The following is an 18725-nucleotide window of genomic DNA, read 5'->3' as shown; positions in this document are numbered from 1 at the left end:
TGATCAGGTCTCGAAGGACATATCCACACACAGATGAACAGGTCTAACAGGACACACCCACACACAGGTGATCAGGTCTTGCAGGACACACCCACACACAGGTGATCAGGTCTTGCAGGACATATCCATACAGATGATCAGGTCTCGAAGGACACATCCACACACAGATGATCAGGAAACCCAAGTGGAAGCCACCACTGCAGCCAACCATCCCAGAACTCCAGGACCGTGAGGTTGTGTCACTCCAGGACCGTGTGGCTGTGTCACTCCAGGACCGTGAGGTTGTGTCACTCCAGGACCGTGAGGTTGTGTCACTCCAGGACCGTGAGGTTGTGTCACTCCAGGACCGTGAGGTTGTGTCACTCCAGGACCGTGAGGTTGTGTCACTCCAGGACCGTGAGGCTGTGTCACTCCGGGACAGTGATGTTGTGTCACTCCAGGTCTGTGAGGTTGTGTCACTTCACACAGTAAACACTCTGGCGATGAGATCTGTGGTTAAATCACACACAGCATTCAGATCATGTTGCAGCAGGAAATAAATATCTTGCTTGTGGTAACCCTCTTTAAACTGTGTGAAAGCCTGATTGGGTAACACTGCCTTGTTAAACTCACAACCTCCTCTCTGTTGAGAGAAAACAAACATCTAAGATTACTTTTACTGTACACACCCACACACTGTCAGGTGTATGACTGTTGTGTCCACATGTGTCTCAAGAAACACTCTCAGACAACTTGCTGTTTAGCAACTTCATGCCAGTCAGTGTTGACACTGGCCAACGCTTGGTAGGGGTCAGAATACTACCAAAAAGCAAGAATACACAGATATAGTAGGTGTGTATGTTTATGTATGTATGTGTGTGTGTGTGTGTGTGTGTGTGTGTGTATGTTTGTGTATTTACACTTCCGTTGATAAAACTTAACTTTTGTTTATTCTGTCTTGAAAGAGGAAGGTTTGTAAAAATATAAACCAAAGTAATATCCATTGTGACTCATACATAGCCTACTAAAGTGTGGATCGGGCTGAATATTTCTGTCCAAACCCGGCCTGTGTCAGAAAGAGAAGTGCCTGAGCCCGACAGAGTCAATGTCTCAAATGTTTACACTAATGACACATTTATGTACTTTTTTTATGAATAGCCTGCCTTTATTAAATTCGGGCTTCAACATATAAATACACTCGCTTATAAATAATATATGTTAAATGCACAAGAGGGCCAATAGGCATATTGAAATTAGATTATTCACATTGCAAGAACGGAATGAAATAGCCTACAAATCATACACGTCAGGCATATAGGCATAAATAAAACTCACGTTATATGCTACACCAGAGGAGGCACAACAAACAAGTCGTACCATTGAAGATCTTTTTTTTTCTTCCTTGAAAAAGTGCACTGCAACGTTCGTTATAAAACTATCTTAATAGTCTAACCATCGAGGTTTAAGCCATGTTGTTGTGGAGAAAGAGGATGGCATCAATCATATTTCATTGGACACCTCCAACAGCCTCATTAGAACCCGCATCGACTACTTAGCAGAAATATCTCCATACAGTAGTTTTTCCTTCATTTAGTGTCTCCAGATGACAGTTTCTTTTTAACTTCCTCCATGATGCCTGTAATCGTGTTGTCACAGCTAGGACATAAACAAGGTCCCGCCACAGGAAGAAGGCTGTTATCCCAAATGTGATTTAGTTTAAAGAATACTTAAAGAATAGGTGAAGCAGACACGTTGACTTCACTATTTATTAACATATTTTAAATATGGAAAGTTCAATGCCTTATCGTGCTGATGTGTCCAAGCCCGACCCGAGCCCGAATATAATTTCTATATTTGTTCCGAAGGGCCCGGATCGGGTATATAACCTCTAAGCATGCAGACTATGCCAAGGTCTATTCATCTTGAAATGTAGCAGTGCCATCTGCTGTTCACCGGTCCACATCACACTCTCCATTCTACGTGTGCGGTAGACTTTTTTTTTTTTTTACTCATGGACAAGTGACTACACCGTCGTACTCTGCAAAGTCACAGCTGAAAGGATCGCATGTAAGTAAGTAGAATACATTCCAAATGCATCTACCGGCACAGGACTGCGCTTCCCAAAAGCGTCACTGAGCAACCACGGCGGTAACAACGGAGAGAGCGTTCAAAGCGATAGTCTCTCTATCATTCAACTATGCTGGTTGTTCAACGCCACTTCGGGAAAAGCACTCATTGTAGGGTCTACGCCAGCTCCATTCCAGCCAGCTGCTTCCCTGACATAACTTGGACAGGAGGACACACAGATGTCACTCAACCTCTGAGGCAGGGAGTACCTCGCTGGTCTCAGCTCTTGGCCATCATTTTCAATTTATTCTCACAACAGTTATCCATATAGTCCCTTGAATATGAACGTGGATGTTTATTACTAGAATAATTACTTAATCAGCTGTGCTTAGTGCAGGGATAGGTGGATCAGTGCCTAGTGCATGATTCAGCAGTTATGTGTGAGGAAACTGGTTTTACCAAATTGCAGTATAACATTCTGCAAAGAGAATCTTCCTAAGAGTACTAATACTGAGAGCAATTTCATTCCTCCACCTGCCTGACAGAAGCAGTCCTGCAAGAGCAAATTTCAACCTTCTGCTCTTTTAAAGTCAGTCTTATTCAAAATGGATTCGGAGTTGATCCTAGGTACCTCTGCGCAGTAACACACATCAACGACATTATCCACAGAATGCACACAGTAGCGAGAGTGAGTGTGAGTGCGTGTCATCCACCACAACTTGCACACACAGCAAGAGCGTGTGTGTGTGTGTGTGTCATCGTCCACAAAATGCACACAGAGTAGCTGGAAGGCCTTTTTATTTCTTGAAAAAGACACAACTCTACGAGAACATCCACGATACACACAAAATAATCTCAAGAGAAAAGCACATCTGTTGTTAATGCATGTGGACAGATGTCATGTTGATGGTACAATCTCTTTCTCACACACACACACAGGTTTGGGGGTTTCAGCAGAGATGTGCTGAAACCACACCAGTGTTAGGTTCACCTCAGAATGTCCACTTTCAGCCTCTTTTTAGACACGTAATGAGCGCTCACGGCCTGGTTACTACGGGAACATTACTACTCTTCGTTAAACCAACAACAGGAAATAGATAACAGAAAACAGACCAGGCTTACTCGACATTTTGGTGTGCTTGCCCTCACTCACTCACTCAGTCACTCTCTCCAACACACACACACCCACACACACCTCTCAGCCAACAAATATGCAATTCAACACAAAGAAACACGGACACACTGTAAATGTACATAAACACGGGAATTACAGGTCTCTCCTTCACGTGGGGCTAGAAAGCATAAAAAAAATGTGTTTCTTCCCCCCTGGTCAATCTCAAGGTTGTGATAACCTTCAGAAGAAAAACTAAATAAAAAAAAAAGTAAGACATGTTAACCAAAACATCTTGGAGAGAAAACTCTTCTTATCAGTAAACAGCACCATCTTCTGGCCATGGACAGGATCACACCCCTCCCACCAGCAGATGCCCTTTGGAAGGACCAGGCTACAGGAAACTAAGTTTTAGTATCGTCCTGCAGAAACACACACAAACACAAACACAAACACAAACACAAACACAAACACAAACACAAACACACACACACACACACACACACACACACACACACACACACACACACACACACACACAATGTCAGAATAGAGTTCCTTTCAGTATTGAATCATTTCACAGTGGAAAAGTCAATAATGTGACTGTGTGTGTGTGTGTGTGTGTGTGTTAAGGAACTTACGTGGACTGTAGGAGCGGGAGCGGGATCGAGACCTGTACCGACTGTAGTAGGGAGATGGAGAGCGCCTGCGACTGAGAGACAGAGAGAGCGTAAATGTGTGTGTCTGTGTGTGTGTGTGTGTGTGTGTGTGTGTGTGTATGTGTGTTTGTGTGCAACAAATAGAGACAGAGTGACAGGAGATACCTGTATCTGTAGTCGTACTCATCATAACGATCGTAGCCTCGGTCGTTGCCTCTGTCGTAGCCTCGGTCGTTGCCTCTGTCGTAGCCACGGTCATTGTAGGAATCTCTCCTCCTGCCTCCACTACTGCTGCTACTACCACCGCCACCACCACCGTCTCTTCCACCTCTTCCTTCTCCTCCACCTCCACTTCCTCCGCTTCCTCCATTACTGAAACACACACACACACACACACACACACACACACACACACACACACAGGCCTGAGAACAAGTTTCGGTAACTGAGCAGTACGATATGTGTAGGTGAGTATAGCCTTGGAAAACAGCTGATTAAAGCTGCAGGTCGAAATCCTTCAAGTAGATGCAATGAAATGAAAATACTTTATGTGTGCCTGTTTGGAAAATGTTAAGTAGTGCTTCCTGTTTCCTGTTGTGTCTAACAGGCCTTTTCTGCCTGGAGTGACTCTGCTAAGCCGGAGTGTAAAAACTCACGGTCATTCAGTGACTCTGCTAAGCCGGAGTGTAAAAACTCACGGTCATTCAGTGACTCTGCTACGCCGGAGTGTAAAAAATCACGGCCATTCTAGTGACTCTGCTACGCCGGAGTGTAAAAACTCACGTCATTCAGTGACTCTGCTACGCCGGAGTGTAAAAACTCACGGCCATTCTAGTGACTCTGCTACGCCGGAGTGTAAAAACTCACTGTCATTCTAGTGACTCTGCTACTCCGGAGTGTAAAAACTCACGGTCGCTGTAATGCACTGATTTGAAGAGAACTCAAACATGCCAGAATTAGGGGGAGCTGTAGCGCAAGCAGCATCCCTGACCATGTATGGGTCGAACAGCCACGTGGACTCGGGTTTGAATCAGACCCATGGTCTTTTCCAATCCCACTCCCCATCTCATTTCCTGTCTACCTACACATTGCTGTCGGATTAAAGGCTAAAAGCCCAAAAATACAAAAAGAGTCAGAATTATTTAAAGGGTCTGTAGCGTATGTTATGTCATCCTGTCATGCCAAACTAAATGCCATGAAGTGTTGGTGCAAGTGCTACTAGCCCTTTACAGTTTGTATGAAGTAGGGATGGGCATTTCAAGCAAAAATCGTCGGTATGCATTTTACTGTTTCAGGTTACATTCGTTTTCTGTGATGCCGAGATTGAGTTAGAAAGAGGGACATATTATGACTAATACGATTACTTCACGTAACAGAAGCCTTGGTGAGTTCAGGTCTGCTAGGGTTAAGGGTCATGGCCTCTGTGCTGGAGCTGAATAGGCCGTTTTACTCACTGTGTGGGGCGGCCCATGTAGATGCCAGGCGTGGGGGTGTGGGGGCGCTTGGTGATGGAGTAGTCGACTCGGATACGCCGCCCATCCAACTCCATCCCATTGGCTCGTTCCATTGCCTATGGCAACATAATGGTTCTTTTTAGCACCGTTTAAACTCGGCATTCGACCGTTTAAACTTTACAGATCTGATAGTCCAGGCCCTCTACACCGTCAACAAATGTAGAACAAAGCATCAACATGCGGAAATAAAAACACAGGATCAGTTCTCCTCCTATTATCTTTCAGATACGAGTCATCGCTGAAGGTGAAGAAACATTTTCAAATTTTAATTAATTAATTAATTCATGTATTTAGTTTTCCCATTGAAAGCCACTAACTGCACCTGCAGTAGCACAGAGGGCTCTGTGAGGTGTGTGTGCTAACCTCTTTGGCGTCGTCGATGCGCTCGAAGTAGACGAAGGAGAAGCCGCGGGAGCGTCCGGTGCGCTGGTCGTAGACCACGTTGACGCCGGCGAGGGGGCCGTAGCGGGAGAACACCTCCCTTAGGTCTCGCTCCGTGGTGTACAGGCTCAGACCAAACACACCCAGGCACAGGTTGGGGTCGGGATTAGCCTAAGGGAACGCACACACAGATACCATACTGACACACTTGCAATCACAGATACCATACTGATACACTCACACACACAGATACCATACTGATACACTTGCACACAAAGATACCATACTGATACACTCGCACACAGTTACCATACTGACACACTCACACAACGGCACAGGCACAGGCACACCCATGTTCGCCTTACACACTGGCCTAACAAAAGCGTCTCCCACGAATACACACATATTATATACACACCAGCCCTACCCTAATAGAAGTACACCCTCACACCAGATCTAAACTAGCATGAACTTAGCGCACCACTTACAGAGGAACATGTAGGCCACACCCAGAGCTGTAAGTACAGGGTTATTTCAAACCCCCGCCCCCCCTTACACAGATGTACAAAAGTACACCTGTGACCTGCACTGACCATGGCTAACTAGCCCCCTCCCCCCTCTCTAGAAGGATTGCCCACTTCCGGTTCAGTCCAACTCCACGTCCTGTTCAGTCCCACTCCACTTCCGGTTCAGTCCAACTCCACTTCCTGTTCAGTCCCACTCCACTTCCTGTTCAGTCCCACTCCACTTCCTGTTCAGTCCCACTCCACTTCCTGTTCAGTCCCACTCCACTTCCTGTTCAGTCCCACTCCACTTCCTGTTCAGTCCCACTCCACTTCCTTTCCAGTCCCACTCCACTTCCTTTCCAGTCCCACTCCACTTCCTTTCCTCCAGTTGTCAAGGCTTCGGTCCCCATCTTTATCCTCCTGTTCTGTTCTGTTCTGTTCTGTTCTGTTCTGTTCTGTTCTGTTCTGTTCTGTTCTGTTCTGTTCTGTTCTGTTCTGTTCTGTTCTGTTCTGTTCTGTTCTGTTCTGTTCGCTGCTATAGCTGGGAAACTAAAATCATGTACTGTTGTTTTCTAAACTGACATTCAGGAGTAGAATCATGGCTCCTCCTCAAACTCCACTCACTAGCCTTCATCAGTAAATAGATTCTGATAAACCTTCACCACTCTCTTCCCTTTATTCCATCTAGGAAAGGGTTCCCACACGATAACAAAGACACTCAGAGACCTTTCCAAGCCCCATCTCTAAACATCCTAGACCCATTCCATTATATCTAAACACAGGGTACACTTGCACTAAACATATCCCGTCTCTAAACTGCAAACATGTTTATAACTCAGAAATACAACAATAATAATGTACACCTAAAAATACACACATTTTGCAAAAAATAACACTCTAATGAGCTATAATACACAAACATTTCCCCAGTACTTGTTCACATGTCTAAACAGTGATATCCCCAAGGCTGGAAGTTGAGAGTTTAAAATTCACTGACTTTGTCTGGTTTTCCATGATCCTGGGAACCCTGCAAGACAGAAGATGGATTTAGACATCAAAGACCAAACGCTTCCCAGATACTCCCTCCCCACCACCACCACTGAGACAGGCATCACAGACCCTCTAGCAGTGCAATGCTGCCCGCTGCTACCTTTAGCCTTCATGTGCCACACATGTCACTAGGCCCTAATACATGTGCCAATGTGATCAGAACAGTTTATCGTATCGTATTCGCGTGTAGGTGTGAACATTTTCAAGGGAAACGGCTCTTGTCGTTACGTGTTTACATGTGCAAAATGTGAAGCGTTTACATTGCCTCGGGCATGCCCAAAGACCACGTAGATGTGCTCCCATCTGGTTTGTTTACTAACAACATCAACCGATCCGCATCGTGCACAGGCAGTGTAGTGGCTTAAAGTTCCCTTCTTTCTATCAGCATATAGTTCTTAATATTTTCTTTGAATAACCACTCCCAGATGGAAGGAAAGCGAGTCTACGCGTGGATGTGTTTCAACAACGATAGAAAACTGTGTTTGCTCCGTCTTTTACTGAACTCATAATTATTTGACAGTGGTATTAGTTACAGTTGAGACACCCGAAATAACTTGCATGCGCAGCAATCATGAGACGTGATTTTTAGTTTGCACATGAATACTAACGTCTTCTTTGATCCCAGGAAATTTGAGCACAGAACCCATCTCCCTTACGGAGATATTGGCGAAAGTTGTTTTACCTACTTCATTGCAAACGTCTAGTTTTGCAAACGTGTCTAGTTTTTGTGCAGTAGTGAATAGAGTCTCAGTCTACTGCACCATACATAGCATATCATGTTTGTAGAAAATGATTAAGGTGCAACAAATGGCAATAAGCATATTTAAATTAAATTATTCACATTGCAAGTAAAATGGTGCGGCTGGAGCAGATACAGGGAGGGACAACGGTGACAAACCTGCAAGCTATGAGTCAGCTGTCAGTATTGGAAGAAGCCTTAACGTCTCGAAGATGAAACTGCCTGGGTTATTTTGTTTCGTTAGGCTATTAGTTATATTTTAAAACAGCCAGTCATTGTAGCCTACCACTCGTGGAATAAGGAATTTCAAATAGATGATGGAGTGATTTGACTCAGAAGTGACATTGGCCATTGGCAGCGCGAGATGTTCAGAACAAGTTAAACTTCTAGCTCAGCATCAACAGCTAAGAAAGAAGGTAAGAAAAATAGTCGGAAAACTTTGATCTGCAAGGGAAGCAGGCAAGTGTTGGGGTTGTTACAGTATATAGCCTACAATGTGGTGAAATTTCGGAATTAATAGGCTCCAGTGGCGTTTCCTAAATATGCTTTCTTTCATTTTGCAAAAAAACAGTAGGCTATATTACCATATTAAAATGGTGTACCAAATTGCGTTTAATTACTGATAAAAAAATTGTAGGCCTACTAGCCTATTGGATCAGTCTCCTTTCAAGAACAGGCAAGAACTTTCTAGCCTCTAACTTTCTAGCCTCCTGTCACCGTCTCCCCCCAGTCACGCACCGACTCCCCCATGACACATCGGCCTGATTTGACACGCCCTTTTCTGAGCCGAACGATCGTGGTAAACCACCTCTCTCGAAAGGCTCAGACGATCGGCGGAAAAACGAACAGTTCACATCTAGACCCCTTATACATGAGGCAATTGTAACACGTTCGCGAGTTTCTATCGGTGCAGACGCGATTTAACAGCTTTACATTGACGCATGTATAAGGGGCTACTGTTAACACTCGTTGACTTGAACACTGCCCCACTGTAACACATGGGTGTGTGCTGCTCTAAGAGGGTTTAGTAAGAGAGAGAGAGAGTAGGAGTGTGAGAGAGAGAGTAGGAGTGAGGGAGAGAGAGTAGGAGTGAGAGAGAGAGATGGAGAGAGTGTAGGAGTGTGAGAGATAGAAAGAGAGTGAGAGAGAGAGATAGAGTGAATGTAGGAGTGACTTCATTGACTTGAACACTACCCCACTGAAAGCATGGGTGTGTGTTTCTCTAGGAGGGGTTAGTGAGTACTGCCATAGGCTCATAGGGTGAGGGTGTGTGTGTGTGTGTGTGTGTGTGTGTGGGTGCGTGTAGGGGTATGTGGTCTACAGGGTGTGTGTGTGTGTGTGTGTGCGTGCGTACGTGTAGGGGTATGTGGTCTACAGGGTGTGTGTGTGTGTGTGTGTGTGTGTGTGTGTGTGTGGTCTACAGGGTGTGTGTGTGTTTGTAAGGGTACGTGGTCTACAGGGTGTGTGTGTGCATGTAAGGGTATGTGGTCTACAGGGTGTGTGTGCGCGTGTAAGGGTATGTGGTCTACAGGGTGTGTGTGTGTGTGTGTGTGTGTGTGTGCTCAGAATGCCCGTACCCTGCTGCTGGCGTGTCTGCGGCGGCTGGACAAGGGGGAGGTGCTCTGGCTCTTACGCCGGCGGTACTCCGGGGAGTAGGAGCGGGAGCGGGACTTCTTGCGGTGGGAATGAGAGTGGGAGCGCGAGCGGCTGTACCGGCGGTTGGAATGCCTGCGTGAGGGAGACCTGAGAGAAGAGAGGAGAGACAGGGGATCACTAAAACACAGGCATAGACACAAACACCTCAATATTTAAAAGGAAGAGTCTCGCTACCACACAGGGAGTGAATCAACACCAAGCTGTATTTGTTCAGAAAGACTTCAGTGAACAGAGGTTCCAGTTGGGCCTTTTCTAATCAATGCACTTACACACTTGCAGCCTAATCTTCCAGTCCATACCACTTGGGACTTTCCCAATAGATGCACCTGGTAAGTGGACTGCATTTATATAGCGCTTTTCTACTCATGGAGCACTCAAAGCGCTTTACACACGAATGCCTCAGACATTCATACACCGATGGCAGAGGCTACTATCTAAGGTGCCAACCTGTGCACTGGGAGCTGATGGGAATTTAGTGTCTTGCTCAAGGACACTTTGACACTTGGTGAGGAGGAGTCAGGATTGAATTAGAAACCTTCCCATTGCCAAATGACTCCTCTACCTCCTGAACCATTGGCGCCCCCTGGGCCTTTCAAATGTTCACCCTTCTACTGTATAAGATGGCGTAGAGGAATGAAAAACATGCTGTCCAACATTGCTTTCATTTTTAAACCTAATCAAGTGTGCCCATACTGAGCTCAGTCAGGTACAGAAAGATGGACAGGGGACGATGGGTAGGATGCAGAGCAGACATCACATTTACATTAAGTCATTTAGCAGACACTTTTATCCAAAGCGACTTACAAGTTTGTATATACATTTTACATCTACACTGATGGCACCCTACACATCAAGAGCAATTAGAGGTTCAGTGTCTTGCTCAAGGACGCTTCAACAGTGGGAATCGAACTAGCAATCTTCTGATTACTAAATGACTTCTCTACCTCCTGAACCACTGTCGCCTCACATCACTGTGTGGCATTAGGCATTCTATACACTGGTTGTGACCAAGAGACTAGCTCATATACGAGGTTAACTCAACAGAGTCCTTATGCATTCAACACTTCTCAGGTACATAAGTCATTAATGTCATTCCGTCACATCTGGACCGGACCGGCCGACGCACTGACCTGGACTTGGAGCGTGAAGGTGACCTGGACCCTGAACGCTTGGAGGCGCGTGAGGGGCTCGCCGAGCCGGAGCGGCTTTCAGATTTGATGCGGGCCGGGCTCCCCCGATCCGATTTAGATGGGGAGTGCGAGTCCTGGTGTCACACAAGAATGTTAAAGCAACTTTACAGTGGCCGCGCACTGACAGACACACACACACACACGCACACAAACACAGCAAGTCTCACTCACACACTCTTACAGTGCATTTCAAATGCTGTGGAGAAAAATGTTAGATCAATCATTTAGTATCTCTTTTATCTATAAATAATAAAGAAACAATACATATATGCATAGGTGCATTTAAAATACCAAAAAAATGACCTTCCACGATGCAATCAGGTCTTTACCTGGATCACCATGGTAACAGGAGTCATGCAGTTGTGTAGGGCAAGTTAAAGGTACAGGTATGTTTACTTAACCTACAACGGACACATTCATTCCTCCTACTCCCTCTTTCAGGCATTTTATTGTTCTTCGGTCTTCGTTTTTTCAGTTTTCATTTTTTCATGCCTTGCTTTTTTCTGTTTCTGTTCCATTTTCTTCCCCCAATTTGAAACCTTTTTCTTTCCTTCTTTATGCTTTACGAGCGATAACGCGAGCGTGCCTTCTATCTGACATTCTTCCGTCCTGTTATTTCCCCGCCCTGTTTACGTTCTGCTCTGCACACATTTTCAAAAGCCTTCTGATATTCTTGGATATTCTTCCACATTCTTGGATTAAACTCTTCAAATCCTTCACGACCAATAACCTTAATGAAAAAAGAACATTCAGTACAATTAAGATCATGGTGTTTGATTGATACTGAGCAACGTAAAATGGGCATTCAATCGGTCAAAATAAAACATAAATTAGATTAATGACAAATTTTCATAGGCTGAAATTATCTTGGAGGGTGAGCGGTTAACTTCAAGAAAAGTCAGAGAATGTTGAAAGGCAGAGGAAAGGCAGTGGACGAAGCAACTGTCAACACAGATATCCTAGATACCTAACAGTAATGATATGAGATCCCTTCTCCTGCAGAACACCCTTAATGGCTAATTTACTATCTAGAAGCAAGTTCTGCCACCTTGAGTCTCATGTCAGTTATCACAATAGACACATGGTTCACAAGCCTGTCTCATTTCTCATCTCATGTTTGGCCTGAAATGCTGTTAAACTGGCGCATAACGCAGCAAAAGACTGCAGCCATTGTCCACAAATCAAACGAGGCCAAGCCATACAGGCTAGCTCGCAAGCTAGTTTACACTAACCAACTAGTTTGCTGCAACACCAGGCCATCTTACCTTCGTAAAATTGAAAGCATATATACTATTGAAGACTCTGAGTATTTTGTTTGAACATGTCAAATGCACTAAGTATCCTATGATTCATTCGATGTATAAAATTAGGTAGTAGCTGCATAGCGTTCGCTAGCTAATGTTTAAGATAACGTTACTTCAATAATGTTTTATTGTAGCTTTATTTATGGGTAATTGGTTTATTTTTGTCAGCGTAGAAGTAAAATTATTAAACTATCTAGTAACTTTCATCTGGCACAGACGTCAAGCCTGACTGATTTAAAACTCTTGTAGAAATCATTAATGGTTACGTTACAGGCTAGCTATCTAACGCTGTACAGGATGCTAACAGTAGCCTATCAGCTTTAGCAAGCTAATAAATAATGTCTCTAAGAAAGCGAAAGAGGTTTAAGAAAAGAGAAATACAAATTGTTTGAGTTAAATAACCACACTTACTCGACCCTCGAAGTTGCCATCTTCAGTGTCACTCATTTTAGACTAACTTAGAGTAATGAGACAGTAACGTTTTCAGAGAATCACAACTAAAGCTTCTTTCCCGTCTGACTAGTCGTTAACTACTTGATTAGTTAGCTACTTTCAGCATCGAAAGTCAACGGAGGAAATGGCGATGGTTCACGCCGACGCATTTAATACTGCGCAATGCGTGCAGGGAGGGTCATGTAAACATTACGTCACTGTCTTTTTAGAAATCAATATATGAAACAATAGTCGACATGTAAAGTTATACACAATGCAGAAACAAACAGATCAACTTGGAACAAACGTATTAGAGGAAAATAAATATATCCAATCCAAACAACCTTACAGTTAAGTTTGCATGAGAATAAAAATGTGTATCAGATACAGGCCTGTAACCTGCTGAAGCAATGACAGTGGCACAAAACTGTGTCTCATTCATAATGAACTCAAGAATATTTATTGCCCTAGTCATTCATTTAGCGATTACAAAGAAACCAGTAAACATTGTGATCCATCAATAAGCCCAAGAGGCATCATTTTCCTGTGGCATTAAGGTACTTTCACTTTTTTAATTTTTGAAAGCATATGGGGTGACTTTTTCTTCAGGATTTTTAAGCACGTGAGGTGATTTGAAATTGCAACAAAGGCAAAAACATGCTCAAAACAGTTGTGGACAAAACAGTTGTGGACCATCTTGTGGTAGCTAAGACAGGCCACATATTCCTGCCAGAATGTCCTTCAACAAGATGGCAAAGACAGACTTCTGTTGTTCTTCTCTTTTTTCTTCTTCAAGGGTGTGTGCATCCGTTTTGAGAGGGGCGGTGAAAGGTGAAAGGTAAAGCCAAGGCAACTCTTTCACTTGTTCAACATGTCATATCCAGTGAGCAGACTGTCGTTGTGAGTAACAGAACTCAATCATTCCTTAAGGCTACATTCATTTAACCCTGCATTTCACTCCACCCCTTCTCTTCATGTATCATTTCAATCATATTATAATCATATTTAATTTATTTGATCTAATCTATGCAGTGTAAAACATCCATCTTTTGATTTTTTTTAAATCTTGTCCTACATAAATCCTTCAATCAATCTTTACTGACATACCGTGCAGTAGTAAAAAAGCATTGGACTACATCTCCATTGCACAACATGAGAACAAACATAACGTTAATTGTACGAGCACTCTGAAGTGCCGTGAAATGTGTAATAACAGAAATATTAGCAAATATAATTCCAAAGACATTGTAAAACCCATGTATCCTCTTAAACAAACACAGGCCCTCTTCTTTTCAATTTCAGCACTGTGACTAATCACAGTAACGGCCCATGACAAAATCATACAAAAAGCTGAATTTCAAGCTAAGTAAACTTTGAATGCTGCTGCTGAGTCAATCTAAAAATATATAATATTTTATATCAGTTATAAAAGCAGTATTTATAACTTGTCGGCCAACCAACCCGCCCGCCCACACACACACACATCTCAGTTCAGTCTCGACTTCTCGTGCGTGGCCGGTGTGGAGTGTGTGATTGGTGCTTCGCTGCAGCTGCTTCTGTTTTGGTTTGGGCAGCAACTTGAAGCTGGTGAAGAGAAATGTCCTTTTTGAGGAGCCTCTGTAAAGTTGCAGGTGGGGACAAGAGAGCGCCCCCTGCTGCGTGGGAGGTGTTAACGGCTGAGGCATTCACAGCCGTGTCCACCAGGCCCTCCAGCTTCACCAGACGGCCCAGGATGTCATCCAGCAGCACGGCGATGGTTCGCTTCAGATCCGCTGCAGGCCACACAGACACAGACACAGACACAGACACAGACACAGACACAGACACAGACACAGACACAGACACAGACACAGACACAGACACACACAGTATCAGTAACTCCTCCATCTAAACATCACTTTATCAATCCATCCCCTTCATGCATATCTCTCTCTTGTAAATTCTGCCGAGGTCTGCTCCTCACCGTAACCGGCCATGGAGGTTCCCTGCAGTCCGGACGGGTCCTGGCTCTCCTCGCTGAGGGCTTTGACGTAGCGTCGGCTGAGATCCAGGATCTGCTGGCGTAGCTGGGCGCTGCTCTGGTGGTGCGGTTGCGAGAGAGTGTAGTGCAGCAGCAGCAGTCCCCAACAGAAGCCAAGCAGCACCAGAAACACACTCAGCTTCTGGGACATGTTCCTGCGCGCCACACACAGCATGGCACTCATACACACTCACACACGTGCGCACACACACACACGCAGGCACGCAGGCACGCACGCACGCACGCACACACTCACTCACTCGCTCACTCGCTGGGAGCAGGTGCCAGGAATAAAACTGGAGTGTTGACCGAGTCACAGGAAGAAGTGCGAGTGAAGTGGTTGTGACCAGGAACTTAAGGACAAGGAGACTGGTATGCTGGGGGAGAGGGGGCAGGGGAACGTATGCTGGGGGACAGGGGGACGTATACAGGGGGACGTATGCAGGAGGACAGGGGAATGTATGCTGGGGACAGGGGAACGTATGCTGGGGGAGATGAAGAGAGCTAGGGCTGTGGAGGTGAACCAGCGAGGGGTGGTGACGTCAGGATGAGTCAAGGGTTAAGGGTGGCTGTGGGGACACAGATGACGGGGCCAGGGCCTGGTGGGAAGTCTGAGGAGGGGTGAGAAGGCTTGGAAGGACTGGGAGTGGTCAGGGAGACATGGGGGGGGCCTGTGGAGTGTTGACCAACCATGTGCACACACACACTCTCTGAAACACACACACACACACACACACACACACACACACACACACACACACACACACACAAAGAGAGGAAGTCAGAGATGGCTGATTACAAGAGAGCACAGCAACCACACAGATGAAGAAGAAGCCTGTTATTTCCTCTCAAAATCAAAAGCCACAAACATTTACAGGCAAACCACATTTCAGTCACGCTCCTGTCATTGGTTAACATATAAAGATGGCATCTCTTCCTACTGAAGCTCCACGCCCGTTAGTGAACCCAGCAACCAATTGCTGCTATTGCACCTACAGCACCCCCTGTGCCATACTCACACTGCCAGTGTGTGTGTGTGTGTGTGTGTGTGAGATCTAAACTCGTGGCCTGTTCCTAGATCACTCATTCACTCAATCACAGCTCACAATGCTGGAGCACAAAGAGATGGGATGAAGCTCCACGCCCGTTAGTGAACCCAGCAACCAATTGCTGCTATTGCACCTACAGCACCCCCTGTGCCATACTCACACTGCCAGTGTGTGTGTGTGTGTGAGATCTAAACTCGTGGCCTGTTCCTAGATCACTCATTCACTCAATCACAGCTCACAATGCTGGAGCACAAAGAGATGGGATAAATTATGCAAACAGAGCAACCTAATCTCCCCCATCACATCCTGCCCTCCACTTAACCTACAGAGAGACAGGTACAGAGAGAGGGAAAGATAGATCCAGAGAGGAAGGGGGGGGGGGGGGGGGATGAGTGAGCCAGAGAGGTTACTGCGTACAGTAAGCCAAATGCCATATGCATAGTCTTCATGTCTCAGTTTAAGTTGTAACGTTGGAGTGGAAGAGTCAAAAGGCTGAAGATTGATTACAACACTGCTATCTGGTGGTCAGTGGTTTAAACACAACACAAAATGAACCACTGCCTGCCTCGAATCTCTGCATGTAATTAACAAAAAATCTATACAATGTTTTTGGGAATCGATACAGCATTACAAAGGAGAATATCGCGATACTCAAGTGTATCGCTATTTTCTTAGGGTTAGTGCTATAGGCAGAGTGGCATTGTGGGAGTCTTGAGGCGAGTTTGAGAGTGAGCTGAGTATATCAATGTAGTGATCTTTCATGAACCAACTAAAAAAAGCCACACAAAGTTAAGTGCTACATGCAATACAAATGCATGTGCATTTACCCATGCAATACAAATGCATGTGCATTTACCCATGCAAGCAAACAGCCTACAGATATGCTACTAACTTACACTCGCTTGTGTTGCACATTTAGAGGGGGACAAAGTCAAGCAGTTCCGAGCAAAGAGCAGCCATCTGTCAATTATTTCTAAACCTATTGTCAGTACAAACTAGACAGTAGTCTGAAGAAGGCCCTTTGTTCAATGACATCTGTCATTATCATCTAGTCCGTTACAACGGCGCCGTTGACACAGTATCTTGTGGTCTGAGTAAGCTCGTTGGAGACTGAATACCACGTTTCACGCCAAAACATTGCTAACCGACAAAAAATAAGTAGTTAGGTTGTGATACGCCTATCAGGAGTGCCAGTGCAGCCAACCCATCGCCCGGTCTTTAGTGTAATGCTAGAAACGAGGGAGAGGGCTATCACCTGGGTGCCCTCCTTCTGTTACACACAGACACAGTAGCACCGGTCCCAGCTGATTTGTTCTCACATGCCACACCTGGGCCACAATACTAAGGTTGGGTGGGAACGACCATAGACATCTATGGGAACGACAGACACTTGGGAGTTCAATCTCTGCCTGATCGCAACACAGAGGCTACACTTACGCCTCTCAGACTTGCTGCTACGGGGTTATAAAAAAAGTACAAAGGAGAAGATTATAATAATTATACCTTATAATCGGAGAAATAACGTTCATGTTTTGCTTATCTCTCACAAAACAGCTGACTATCCTAGACGTTAACTCACTACAACTGGCTAACGTTACCTAAAAGTCAGTTGGAATGTTTCCTTGGGCCACAGTAAGAGCCAGTAAAGGGCCGACACATGGCCGACTCGATCAACAAACAAACACTCAGTTTAGTATTACTCAAATGAAGTATAGTTACCAGAATTTTTAAGTCATAAAGTAATGCTCGTTCATCTCCAGAAGGTTTGGGATGCGTTCCTCTTCGCCAAAACATGTATGCCAACCGCTGTCAAGCAAGGCGATCGACTTCCAACAGCTGCCTAAAACACGATCTGTTAACAGGCCACCATGAATATCGGCTTTTTCAGTCCAATAAGACACGAAAAATCAAGATGTTAGGATCAAATGTTAGGAATTGGCCAACTCGCCCGTCCTGAGGACAAAATAACACCGGTCAGAATAACAAACACTGCTGTTTCAGTCAGTTTCCTGAGTCGGCCACAATCAACTGTTACGCGCTGCGTCATTGACATGAAGGCTGCGGCACTGTAGCAATGGCACATGGGTAATGTAGTACAATTAACCAATGGTCTGACACAGCTTTTACAATTCAAGGTCACCTGTCTCCAAGAATAACTACTGCACGGTTGCGGATTATTCGGCTCCCCAAAAAGTACAATATCCGCGTCATATGACGTCATGCAGGAAGTGTAACGTACTTTCGTTCTATGTAGATTAGGTTTATACCTACCCCCCAATAAAGTTGATCGATCAAGCATGCCAGGTGTCCGGCTGAAGGCACTCCGAACGGGAAGGGGCTCCACGGACAGGTGCACCAATTGTCATCGTTGTTCTCAATAAAATCAACGTGTGAAGTTTATACAACATTATGGCATCAATTGTATTTACTTACCTAAAAAAAAGGATAATTTCCATTCCAACTAACCAATGATAATAACTGAAGAGCACACACACAACATTTGACCAGAACAATTAAGATATAAATCATAAGTGTATGTTCTTAGTACAACATACATACAAAAAACATTCACATGTGTACTGCATGTTAAGAGGTAGGAGTCAGGACTAGTTTGGGCAAAGTTGGTATTTATTTGTTTCCATTTCTCCAGACAAGTAACATCATCCTGGATTTGGAGTGCTTCCACATCAAAGTTTAAAGCATGTTTTATATGCAACACGGAGCTGTACTGTGAAATCATATCACTCCTCGACCGAAGCAGACCTCCAAACAGATTCAGGACGCATCTGGTCTTAAGCCAGATCCGCTCTGAGCTAGCCACTGCGCTGCGACGGAAGAAATGCGTGACAGCGTAAAACATTCTTTAAAAATATTCACACACACACATGCTTATTGATATAGGTTAAGCCATGGCGGCAAGGCAACGTGCACTTTGCACGCATTAGTGTAAACGCTTAAATGGTAAACCCCCACCAAACCCCAGAGACCCAGCCTTGCTCCTCAAACTATGGAGGTTAAAACAGCATGTAGCATATATATTCAGTTTAGATTCAAAGCTCAGACTGATA

General features: G+C 44.8%; 2 protein-coding genes across 6 annotated transcripts; both read right to left on the bottom strand.

Moving 5' to 3' along the window:
- Positions 1–2827: 2827 nt before the first annotated feature.
- tra2a (transformer 2 alpha homolog) lies at positions 2828–12706 on the bottom strand. Of its 4 annotated transcripts, none has more exons than XM_080859106.1 (10): positions 12568–12706; positions 11182–11582; positions 10793–10926; positions 9584–9749; positions 7215–7244; positions 5694–5882; positions 5271–5386; positions 3982–4188; positions 3799–3869; positions 2828–3579 (listed from the first exon to the last, which is right to left on the bottom strand). In XM_080859106.1, the coding sequence occupies exons 2-10, from the start codon at positions 11206–11208 to the stop codon at positions 3569–3571; spliced, it is 951 nt and encodes a 316-aa protein (XP_080715232.1). In that variant the 5' UTR covers positions 11209–11582; positions 12568–12706; the 3' UTR covers positions 2828–3568. The 4 variants fall into 4 exon arrangements, with proteins under 4 accessions (XP_080715232.1, XP_080715234.1, XP_080715231.1 ...); XM_080859108.1 differs by having other exon boundaries at positions 11258–11582; XM_080859105.1 differs by lacking the exon at positions 11182–11582 and having other exon boundaries at positions 12568–12664.
- A 319-nt stretch (positions 12707–13025) lies between these two features.
- ccdc126 (coiled-coil domain containing 126) lies at positions 13026–17662 on the bottom strand. 2 transcript variants are annotated; one of them, XM_080858990.1, is made up of 3 exons: positions 17377–17662; positions 14552–15318; positions 13026–14360 (listed from the first exon to the last, which is right to left on the bottom strand). In XM_080858990.1, exons 2-3 carry the CDS (start codon positions 14790–14792, stop codon positions 14080–14082), a joined length of 522 nt encoding a protein of 173 aa, XP_080715116.1. In that variant the 5' UTR covers positions 14793–15318; positions 17377–17662; the 3' UTR covers positions 13026–14079. The 2 variants fall into 2 exon arrangements, with proteins under 2 accessions (XP_080715116.1, XP_080715117.1); XM_080858991.1 differs by having other exon boundaries at positions 14552–15279.
- Positions 17663–18725: the final 1063 nt, after the last annotated feature.

The sequence above is a fragment of the Sprattus sprattus genome, assembly GCF_963457725.1.
Source record: "Sprattus sprattus genome assembly, chromosome: 20".
Classification (NCBI taxonomy): domain Eukaryota; kingdom Metazoa; phylum Chordata; class Actinopteri; order Clupeiformes; family Clupeidae; genus Sprattus; species Sprattus sprattus.
Note: the sequence above shows the minus strand (reverse complement) of the source record. Positions and strands in the feature narration are given on the sequence as shown.